At 35.3% G+C, this 12,705-nt stretch overlaps 1 protein-coding gene and 1 pseudogene across 1 annotated transcript in view; one reads left to right on the top strand and one right to left on the bottom strand.

Moving 5' to 3' along the window:
* Positions 1 to 12,705, bottom strand: part of LOC106879834 (DNA repair protein XRCC3) — a 198,497-nt gene that overhangs the window by 102,081 nt on the left and 83,711 nt on the right. The window contains exon 2 of the mRNA XM_014929538.3: positions 9,111 to 9,248. Coding sequence (XP_014785024.1) covers positions 9,111 to 9,248 — 138 coding nt within the window. The remainder of the gene's footprint in view (positions 1 to 9,110; positions 9,249 to 12,705) is intronic.
* Positions 816 to 905, top strand: LOC128249144 (U6 spliceosomal RNA; annotated as a pseudogene).

The raw sequence follows: 12,705 nt of genomic DNA, 5'->3' as shown, positions 1-12,705 counted from the left end.
TATATATATATATATATATATACCTATGAGGGACTTCTTTCAGTTTCTGTGCACCAAATCCACTCACAAGGCTTTGGTTGGCCCGAGGCTATAGTAGAAGACACTTACCCAAGATGCTACGCAGTGAGACTGAACCTGGAACCATGTGGTTGTGAAGCAAGCTTCTTACTACATATCCATGCCTGCACCTATATTATCATTGCTTTAACATTCACTTTTTTATGAACACATGGGTCATATGGAATTTATTGAGGTGAATTTTGTATTTAAAAATGAGCATTTTCAACACCTGCTTCACCCAAAGTTCCAAAGCTGCTCAAGACATTTGTGTTGTGTATGCAGGAGGCACTATTACTGAAAGAACTGCACAAAAATGATTTTCACATTTCAAGGAAAAGAAATTCAAATTCACATACTCTCCACATTCCAGCAACTTGTACAGTTTAATGGGGATCAACTGAACCAGCTGAACCATGAGGATCTGTGCCAATCCGCTTGGGAAATGGCCTGGCAGATGGATGCTCTCATGCTATTGCCATCATCTTCATTCAATGAGTAAGAGCCAAACACTTAGTGCATTGGTGCCACCTGCTTAGAATGAGAGACAAAATCTAGTGCTTCTCTATTGTTTCCTGTTTGTTCAGTTGACAATAGCTTACTTCCTGGATACAGAGATTTCTTATATATATATATATATATAAATCTCTATTACAGAGAGAAAACAGGGTAACACCATAGTAGGATGGTGAGAGAGGGTGCTATGCTAAGAGAAGTAAAGCTAAGTTAGGAGAAATGAACAGGAAGAAGGAAGAAAGTGAGTAAAGCTAATTGGAACACTACAGAGAAGATTAGCATAACCCTTGTGCAAGGATGACACACAAATACACACACACACACACACACACACACACACACGTATCATCATCATCATCATCATCATCATCGCTGCCGCCACCCCTGCCACCGCCACCGCCTTTTAAAAATGGCAAAACCAGGTGGCATTGTTTGGATGAAAGTTGTTTTTCAAAAAGTTGGCATCATTGTCCAGTGGAAGAGAGTGTGTGGGTGTGTTTTTGTGTGGGTGTGTTTTTGTGTGTGTGTGCCTGTGTATCTGAAAGGAGTGTCAATGGAAAAGAGAAGGGAAGGAAGAAGAAAGAAAGGAAGAAGAAAGAATTGTGTTTACATCTATACAGCTGGTTAGTTAAAAAAAAAGGTAGGAGAGAAATATGAGAACCAAGCTAATTGGGTTCAATTCTAGTTGGCACAAAAATGTACCACTATCTGGGTTTCTTGCCGTTTTTAGGCTCTGTTGTTCCAAAGTTGAATAACGATTAAGAATAATGAAATATTGTGATGAATCAATGAGTGAGGTATCTAAATATTGGTAAGTTCATTTTGTCATAGGCATGGATCAAAAATAAATATAAAATATAGCATTTCTGTAGTCATTTACCAATATAAATTGGCAAATGGTGCCATTGTTTTAGATACTGAAATAACAAGTTCTAAAATAGTTTTGGATTCACTTTTAGGATCAAATCCGTTATGGAAAAAATACAAATAATTATAATTAAAAAGATAGAGAAAGTATAAATAAAGGTATGAAAATACAAAGATAGTGAAGTATGTGAAAGGATGAAAATTGTTGGTGAAATATAAATAAAATGTTTTTTAAATTACAGTTTACTTTACAAATTTGGTCCTTCATCTAGTACAAATCATTATAGAAATAGTGATATTTCACTAGTCATAGCCATACACACACACACACACACACACATATACATACATACATAAATATATATACACACACACACATATATATATATTTTCCCCAGAGAAATAAAAATAAAGAACAATTCTTTACAAAAATGAAGATATTAGGATGGGTAATAATGTACAAGGGAAAGTGTCTTGTGAAGGAGCTCAATGAAACAGATATGCATACAATTTCTTGTACATTGAGAGGATATTATTTTACAGACTAAGTTAATAGTTCTAGATGGGTTGTGATTTTCATGTTTTCAGCCATTCAGTTTGGGTGAGAATTTTGTTTTGAAGTATTTCTCCATATTTTTCCTGAAGGAGGTGTTGTTTCTTGGGCATTTATAGAAGGGAAAGATCTTAAATTTTCCTTCTCCACATGCTTCTAAGTGTTCACTCAGTGGAACTTTTCGTAGTTCCTCCTGTCGGACATGTTGTCGGTGAATTCTGGCTCATTGGCATAAAGAATTTCCAGATGGGGTGACTGCAGGTTTTGGGATTTGTAGATGGGGTTACTACAGGTTCCACATTTACCATCTCCGCACTCTTTTATGAAGAATTCGGTTTTATTCTCTGATGAGAATTTTGCTCTTGTTAGGTGTTTCTTTAAGTTTTTTTTCTTGGCGTTTACTATTTTTTATAGAATATTTGTTTAGTAGGTTTCCCATTTTGGGGCTTTGTAGGATTATTGGTAAATTTGAACGTATAATGTGAAACATGTTGGTGATTGCAGGGTTGTGTGTGTTTATGAAAGGGATGATGTTTTCTTTGTTTTTCTTTTTTGGAGTTCTGAGTTGTGTGATGTCCAGTTTCCTTGCTCTTGCGATTCCATTTTCTATTAAGGTGAGTGGGTATTTTTGTTCTAGTAGGAAGTTTTAAGTTCATTTAGTCTTATTTGGTGTGTCTGTGAGTCGGTCACTAAGCTGCATATGTGTCTTGCTATACTATATGGAATGCTTCTTTTTATGTGGGATGGGTGGCAGGAGTAGAAATTTAAACATTGGTGTGTGTCAGTTTTTTTGTAGTAGATGTCTGTTGTGACGATGGAATTGTGTATCTTGATGTTGATGTCTGGGAAGGGAAGTTCGTTGTAGTTGGTATCTATTGTGAAGTGGATAGATGGGTGCAGTGTGTTGAGGATGTTGTAGAATGTTCGTAGATCTTCTTTCGATCTGTTCCAAAAGATGAAACAGTCATCGAGGTAGCATTTCCACTTTTTCTTGATGTCTTCTCTGAAGTTGTGTTCGAAGACGTTCCCTATTTCATCGTATAATTTGTTCTCAAGGAAACCCATCACTAGGTTGGCGTATGAAGGTGCAAATTTCGTACCCATAGCCGTGCCCTTTATCTGTTGGTATGACTTGTTAAATGAGAATGTGTTCTCTTCAAGTATTAATTGGGTGGCTTTGGTGATAAAGTCTGTTTTGAAACGTTTATCTAGGAGTTCCCTGTATTTTTCTACCCAGTATTTTATCGCTTCCAGGCCAAGGGTGTGTGTTATGTTTGTGTATAAGTTTGTGACATTGAAGCTTGCAAGTATAGTGTTTTCCGGAACCATATTTGGAATGTGTGTGAGGAAGTCTATGTCATCCCTTATGTAGCTTGGTATCAGTGGGCATAAAGGTTTGAGGAGTACAAGGTTTGCATAAAGGTTTGCGTGCGCGTGCACACACACAAAAATACACCCACACACTCTCTCCCACTGGACAATGATGCCAACATTTTGAAAAACAACTTTCTTTCAAACAATGCCACCTGGTTTTGCCATTTTTAAAAGGCCAAGAATAAACATGTTATTAAAAGAACTGACCAGCTGTAAACACAATTTTCTTTCTTCTTTCACCTTTCCTTCTCTTTCCCATTGACTCTCCTTTCAGATACACAGGCACACACACACATGCACACACACACACATACACACACCAACACAAAAACACACACTCTCTCACTTTTCCCTCCATTTCTCATCTTCTTTAATTATCCTATATATCTTTCTCCACCCCTACGCATTCAATAATACTATAAAAAGAGTCATCCTCTGAAAGTGAAATCATATTTGAAAAACCTACATTATTATTTTCTGCTGAGGTCAATTTTGCCTTTCATCCTTTCAAGGTCAATAAATTAAGCACCAGTGAAACACTGGGGATCAATGTAATTGACTAATCCTCTCCCTTGCAATTTCAGGCCTTCTGCCTTTAGTAGAAAGAATTATTATTACTATTATTATTATTATCATTATCATTATCATTATTATTATTATTATTATTATTATTATTATCATGATCTTCATCATTATCATTATCATCATCATTATCATTATTATCATCAACTTAGCCTTTCATTCTTCCAGAGAAGCTAAAATAAGTACCAGTGAAGCACTGAGGTTAATATAATTGACTATTTCCTCCCCACAAGATTTTTGGCCTTGTGCCAATGTAAGAAGTCATCATCATCATCATTAAACCAGACTACTAGAAGGAAATGAATGCTCAACAAGTTTATTTGATAAGACAAGTGCTTATGTGAGACTGGGAAAAGAGAGGTTAAATTTCTAAACTGGATAGGAAGAGAATAGGAGATAGAGAAGTGGAGTGTTTTTGTGCATGTGCATGTGTGTGTGTGTGTGTGTGCGTGTGTGTGTGTGTGTGTGCGTGTGTGTGTGCGTGTGTGTGTGTGCATATATGTCTATGTAAGTGCATGTAAAAATGTGGATGTGAGTGTGTATGTATGCATGTGTGCACATGTGTAGTAGGGTGAAAACTAAAAGTTACCATGAAGTAATATAGTCTGTTCTCTGCATAAAGAGGCCATATCTTTTATGTATGTTGCATGATGGGATGTGGAAATATGCCCAAAAGGTGAATGAACATATTGCTACCATCACACCATTCCCAGCTAGAATGATAATAACAACAAAAAACAAAAGCTGGAAACAATGTTGCTTCTCATTCCACATATGAAGGGAAACATATTACAACAACAAGAGCAACAACAACTACAGCTGCAGTAGTAGCAATAGCAGCAGCCACCATTGAATAATGTAGTCTCTTGCATTTCATAAATAAAAGAGAAAATGATTGTAGCTGGAGCACTTTTGATCCTAGATCTGCATTACCATGCCTAACCCAGGGCTAAACATAGTCAGCAGCAACCACTTATAATCTCATAATGAACACATTACTTTCACCACATTCTTCATCACAACCATCCTGCACCAACACAATAACATTCCCTACCTCCTATAACTTCATACTCGTAAAACACCAATAAAATCAATACCATCACTAAATCCACTACATCAAAAACCATTACAAGCATTATCAACAAAAACACAACTCTCTTCCTGCTTGGATGGCTTCCCCAATTCTCTGACTATACACTGTTCATTTTAAAATTTTCCACTAACCTACTACTGTCAAAGACGTAGAAACTCAGTGCTTGAAGTTTTTGAGACAAATTAAAAGGCTTTGACATTGCTAACATTAAAACTCTGGCTCTAGAACTATTCCATATTTTAAAAATATTTTGTTTCCTTTTCTGTCAAATTATTTCATTGATACCTAAAGAGAGCGACAATAGGTACCTGAACACTGAACAAGCATCCAAGAGATTGACAGTGAGGTTGGTGGCTTGTGCCCGGTCATTGCTACTGTAGTATGTCCAAGGCTATGACAGTTAATTCTTATTTAGCCCTTTCTACTTAACTATAAAACAGGTATCATAAAATGAGAACAACGCAGTGTTGCAAGAAGCAGTAGTATTATAAATTAGTCAAGTATTTCCTTCGCTAACAATGCTCAGTTCAATCCTCTTCTTAGCTGTGTAACCTGAAGAGGAGTTGAATTTTTCAGGTATCAACTAGATATCAATGGATTTGATTCTGAAGGGTTAACTAATTAACTTGATTGTCTCTGACAATAGATGGATAGAACAAAAAGTTATTTAAATAGCAATTCAGCTTTTTTGTTATAGTCTTTAGTGCTTTACTTAACATTGATTGAATTATTATCTATCTAATCAAGTATACACTTCTAGATTTTAATTTATCAAACAAATTAAGACTGCATTTTAAAAATTGTCACTCACCCCATTAATCTCAAACAAATAAACCATAACATTAATTTCTTTGCAAGGATCAAACTTTGAGCTACATATTTTCCTCTAATAATTCCATTCATCGACAAAAGACAACAAATTTAGAGATGAAAAACATTGTCATTTGGAACTATTTAGTATACACCTGATACTTTCTTAATTGGCCCCTTCCTCCTATCAAGGTGAGAAAAAGTAAAGATGACATTGATAGCATTTGAACTCAGGTTATATAAAAGTGCAAAACTAAAGACTATATGGAATTCAGTTTTTGTACTCTACAGATTCTCCTGCTCCACATCCTTTGAAAAACTTTCTTATGAGAAACCCTGAAGAATCTAAGCTACACACACTGAATCACACTAAAAGCTGAGGCTGCGCTAAGACAGTCCATACGATAATCTTTGTACACATCCAACCTTCTAACACACTGCACCTTATGATCATTGCCACCCTATTCTTAGTTTTGATGAAAATAATATATATCAGATATAAGATGAACAATTTTTCATATATCTGCAGATGGATATACTTTGGATACCTTAACAAGGTATTTCATGTCTTGCTACATACACCCTTACCTAAGCAATATGACTGATTAAGGCTGATCAAACTTCAACCAACTGGCATTCTATTGACTCCATTGGTAACTCCTTTATGCCAGAGTCATCTAGATGTTCTCTCTGTTATCTCTATATTGCTGTTGATGACTCTTCTCCCATAATGCACAGAGTTCCCATCATGATTATAATATTGGATCATAATCTGGTATGTAGCAAACAGAGTGATGAAAGTATCAAGTTTCTGCTGAGCCACGTCTGCAACACAAGGTCCAGTTTACAGCACAAACTATTTCACTTGGTTACTGTACTGTGATATGGAGAAAGCCTTTGACAGGGTCCTTTGCTTGCTCATCTGATGGTTGATGTTGAAGCTATGGGTAGATGAGTGGCTAGTGAGAGCCATCCAAGCCATGTACAAGAGAGTGGTGTCAGTAAGGTGAAAGTCAGTATAATATCAAATTTAGTGTGCAAGCAGGAGTTCACCAGGGATTGGTTTCTCAGCCTTCTCTTGCTTATCATAGTCCTTCAGGCAATAACAGGAATTTAAGACTTGTTGCTCTTGGAAGCTCCTCTATACTGATGATCTAGTTCTTCTGGCTGAATCTCTACTAGAATTAGAGAAGAAAATTCAGGTGTGGAAGCAAGGACTGGAATCAAAGGGCCTTAGAGTTAACTTAGTAACCTGCAAATTATTAGTAAGCAAGAAAGCAGACAAATTACTAATCCCTTCAGGGAAATGGCCCTACTTGATAAGTAGAAAAGGTAGAGGTAGAAATTCCATACAGTGTTCCCAGTGCAAGCAAGGGACATATAAGAGAGGGGGCAGTGAAATCACAGGAAGGTTAACAGAAAATGTAGTCTTAGTGTGTGGCAGATGTGCAGGTACAATAAACACTAACAATGTACAAAAAATAAACTTCCTCAAATGTTTAAGGGAATCCTTAGGGGTAGTAAATAGTTTCTGTTACCTGGGTGACCAAATCAGCAGTGGAGGAAGTTGCTCGGAAAGTGTAGTTGCTAGAATAAGTACCAGCTGAGCAAAGTTCAGAGAGCTATCACTTTAGTTTGTACAAAAGGACCTCTCTCTCAGAGTGAAAGGCAAATTGTATGAAGCATGTGTACAGACAGCTATCCTATGTGGCAGTGAAACATGTGCCGTGACTGTAGAGGACATGCAAAGGCTTGAAAGAAATGAAGCCAACATGCTCTGCAGGATGTACAATGTCAGTGTGCATGCATGACAAAGTGTAAATATTTTAGGAGAAAAATTGGGTATAAGAGGCATCAAATGTAGTCTGCAAGAGACAAGACTGTGCAGGTATGGTCATGTGATGTGTGTGCGTGAAGGCAGCTGCATAAAGGAATTAAAGAATTGTCATGCATTTTTGGGTAAGGCATTCATTTTATGTCCATGCTAGAATGAGTTAAATGTATACAAAATTGAGGTATTGTTTTACAGTCAGAGGATCTTTTTTAAAACGGGGGCCACATTTTTCATTAATGTTTTACGTCGTGTTTTTGGTACTGAAAGACTTTCAAACTTTGTATACTTATCTATTTTGTGTTATAGAACAGAAAAATATTTTTGTATTCGAATTTATTTCATGTAAAAAATTGTCTTATTTCGATAATTTCAACCAATCACTGACAAGTATTCAGTTGTTTACATTTACTCCTTTGGCTGATTAAGCGGTGTAAAGCGTATTTAATTTCCATAGCTTCGTTTTGCCTTTTTCTTTTTAAATTTGCTGTTTTACCCTAACCCTAACCCTATCACCAATAGAATTGTTTCAGAATCGTTTGTTTATGTAGTCGGCACTTAATGTATATCGGCTGAATGGCCGTCAGTGATTGGTTGAAATTACAGAAATACGACAACTTTAACATGGAATAACTTAGGGATTTCTTTTTTTTTAAGAAGACTAAGAGAAAAAGATGTTTTATATGACACATTCTACCAGTGTTCCAAGTTTCAAAGTGTTTCGTTAATGAAAAATGTGGTCCCCGTTTTAAAAAAGATCCCAGTCAGATGTCCTACCTGTTTTTCAAGTAAGGGCTCTCTTATTTTACATGTCTTTGAAGGTGCAAAGTGAGCGAATGATTTGTTGACAGAAGTGATGACAACAATACTGCTCATAGTGATTGACTTTTATAGATTGCAAATGTAAGTAAACACACACAAATACACACATACACAACAATCTTCTTTTGGTTTCCATCTACCAAATCCATGCACAAGGCTTAGGCCAGGGCTATAGCAGAAGACACTTACCGAAGGTGTCATGTAGTGGCACTGAATTTAAAACTATATGGTTGGTAACTGAACTCCTTAGTTACACAGCCACACCTGTGCATGAATGCTAGAAATCCTCATTCTCTGTTCTCTGAAGTCAATCCATCAACAAGTGGTCACAGATGCTCACAGACACTTTTGATTTTGAAATACTGAACAACTGAGCTTATCTATATATCTACAACTCTAATGTCAAGAATAAATAAGTATTTAAGCTTTCTTTTTTTCTCCTTATTAATCACTGCACACCTGAATCCCTTATCTCTTTATGACCAGTCTGTTTATATCAGAAGTTAACTAAACACGGATTTGAGTCATAAAATAATGAGTTCTGAATTTTTTATCATCAAAATTTGTAAGTTATAATACGTAACAATAAAAAGTTGAATATTCACCTGTGACAACAGGTAACATAGGAATAGACTCAGCAACAGCTCCTTTTAGAATTTGCACATCTCGGGTTGATAGATTTGTTGCTCTTTTCAAATCAGGATCAGATAAACTTAATATCTCAGGGAAAGATTTCAATTTTGCTGAATAAATGAAAAAATAAAAAGAGAAGAGAAAACACAATTATAAAATAATCAATATCATGTCTTTGTGAAAAATGTTGCTGTCATTAATATTGTAAGAAATCATTATGAATGGCAGAATTGACCGAGTTTTGGAAAAAATACCAGGTGGTATTTCTTCTGGCTTTTTAATTTTTGGGATTAAATCCCATTAAAGTTAATTTTTACCTTTCACTCTTCCAATAAAGTACCATTCAAAAAAAGTAAATTTAATTGGTTTAACCCTTCCTTCTAAATTTGTGACCTTGTGTCTATCTTAGAAACTATTAATCATTATTGAGGACAGAGAATGGAAGAATCAGCAGCACACTGAATAAAAATTCCTTACAGTATTCTGCCTCTTCTGCCTCTTTGTGTTTCCAGTTCAGATCTCACCAAGATTGACTTTGCTGTTACCCTTTTAGGGGCCATACAAATAGAGCAAGTCAAATATTGATTTCAAATTTTGGCACAAGGCTAGCAATTTCTGGGTGGAGGCTAGTCGATTACATCAATCCCAGTGCTCAACTGGTGCTTACATTATTGACCCCGAAAGGATAAAAGGTAAAGCTGACCTTGGTGGAATTTGAACACAGAATGTAAAGACAGACAAAAAGCTGTTAAGCATTTTGCCTGGCATGTAACAATTCTGCCAGCTTGCCACCTTAGAGCAAGTTAGATATTGGTCTCAATCTAATCAACTGTACTGTCCTACATATTGAGTGACCTTGTGGCGATGTTAGAAAGGAACATTATCCTTACTTTTGGATCTAATTACATTCCTTTACATTAGGTGTTCAGATTTCACTGTGATCATCTCCACCATTCAATATTCTAGTTGATAAAATAAGTATTTAGTCAAGTACTGTTGTTAATTAACAAGAATTACACTCTTTACTCACAAATTTCCTGCCTTATTAAAAACTATTATTATCAGTAATAATTAATTAGTGATATGTCAAAAGCAGTTGAACACTAAACTGGATGCATACCATTTTGAGTTCAAATACTGCCACAACTGACTTTATTCTTTTATTCATTCAGGTTTGACAAATATGTACCAGGAATTTAGAAAGTTTGATTTAACACTTTAGCATTTAAACTGACCATATCTGGCCAAAATATTCTGCCTGTTTTATGTTCAAACTGACCAGATTTGACCTTTCATACTTCCATTACAATATCATTCAAAAAACATTCAATCACATCATTGAAATCTTGAAACTATGAGATAATGCATGATTAATTCAAAACAATGTGAATAAATAAGCAATACATTTGAAAGACTAATCTGAATGCTAAAGGGTTAATCAATTATGTTTGAGACATTGTACCAAAGTAGGAAAATCATGTTTTTATAAATACTTTCTGCAAATATTCAAATATAATTTCAAGCAAGAACCTTGTAAAAATGACTACAAATGACTAAAAATGACCACAAATAATGTCTAAGCAAAGGCTTAGACATTATTAGTCAGAGTCCATAATAAAATAGAAAATGCATAAATAGACTTCAGAGAAATACATTTTTATTTTATACACAAACTTAACACATACTTATACGCATACTCTGTTCCTAAAATAATAACACCAATAATGATTGACTTATTCTCTGGAGAAAAAAAAAATCTTCTTCATAAAAAAATAAATTTAGATGTCCACAGACTATCTAATATAAAGGAGATACATACTCATGGGAAAAAAAAAAACTAGCTAATAAAATATAAATAATAAACAGTGAAAAATATAAACAAAGGATAAATGTCAAATAACAAAATATTCAAAAAATCAAACTACAAATACAGATTTCTAAAGTTAACAAATATATTTCTAACATTATAAAACCACAAGAAATGAAAGGCAATACCCTTACCCTAAAAAAAAAACTAAATAAAAAACTAAAAGTAAAACTTGTATGCTTATAGTTTGCTAACCAACAAAATGTAAACTACAATGGTACTAATAAAATATGAACACAATAGATTATGAGAAATATCTGATGGTGGGTATAGTAAGATAGTAATAAAATGATTGAATAGATCTACCTTCAAGACTAGTTGGAGTTCTCAAAAATAGCTAGGAAACAGATAATAGATATTAACCAAATAAATTATACAACAGACATAGTAATCACAAAAGGAAATGGATACTGTCTCAAAGGCCATCATGATGAAGCATCTAAACCCACATTAATATCAAAGAAAGACATTTTGATTAGAAAAAAAGAAAAAGAAAAGATATACCAATTATTATAAAATTTTGACATAAAAACCTACAAGTGAGATAAAAAAAAAAATGTAAGAAATATATGGGAATATAATGATGGGAAAAATTTATGAAGTAGAAGAATGTCTGAAGCACAGAACCTTTATAAAAATTACAAAAAAATCCAGATAGGAAAAAGCAGTAATACTTATACGAACAGAAGAAAGAGGTTTTATGGAGAATTATGTGGGCACAGGCATGACCGTATGATTAAGTTTGCTTCCCAGCCATATAGTTTCAAGTTCAGTCCCACTGTACTGCTTCATAGGTGTCTTCTAAATTAGCCCCGGGCTGACCAATACCTTACAAAGCAGAAACTGTGGAATCCTGTAATGAGGTGCATTTTTGTGTTGTGTTAGTCTGTTTATGCCCCCATAACTTACCAGTTCAGCAAAAAGAGTCCAACAGAATAAGTACTAGATTTAAAAATTGGTACTGAAATCAATTTGCTTGACTAAATCCTTTAGAACAAATAAAAGAATAAGAATAAACCTAAAGTCAACTGACCATCAACAAGAAAAGCAGAAGAATTTTGGAGAAGTATACAAAATTATAGAGAGCAGCAAGGCCCATAATGAGCAACAAATCCGAAACAACAACAATAAGAAAGGCTGTTCTGATGTTCATCCATTTCTTATTTATTCTATTACTTTATTGTTGGAAAAGGGTAAAAGAGGGGACAGCTTGTTGGAAAGGGGTAAAAGAGGGGACAGAAAGCAACATTAAGTCAAATAAAGACAGCAATGACAGCAAAAAGTGTGTGCACAGTACACAATTGCTGGCACTCCGTCGCTTACGATGTCGAGGGTTCCAGTTGATCCAATCAATGGAACAGCCTGCTCGTGAAATTAACATGCAAGTGGCTGAGCACTCCACAGACACGTGTACCCTTAATGTAGTTCTCGGGGATATTCAGCGTGACACAGTGTGACAAAGCTGACCCTTTGAATTACAGGCACAACAGAAACAGGAAGTAAGAGTGAGAGAAAGTTGTGGTGGAAGAGTACAGCAGGGTTCGCCACCATCCCCTGCCGGAGCCTCATGGAGCCTTAAGTGTTTTCGCTCAATAAACACTTACAACGCCCGGTCTGGGAATCGAAACTGCGATCCTATGACCGCGAGTCCGCTGCCCTAACCACTGGGCCATTGCGCCTCCATACAGTACACAATATAT

Source organism: Octopus bimaculoides, chromosome 11, assembly GCF_046866305.1.
Source record: "Octopus bimaculoides isolate indiv1 chromosome 11, ASM4686630v1, whole genome shotgun sequence".
Classification (NCBI taxonomy): Eukaryota; Metazoa; Mollusca; class Cephalopoda; order Octopoda; family Octopodidae; genus Octopus; species Octopus bimaculoides.
The sequence above is the reverse complement of the archived record's forward strand: the minus strand, read 5'-3'. Positions and strand labels throughout refer to the sequence as shown.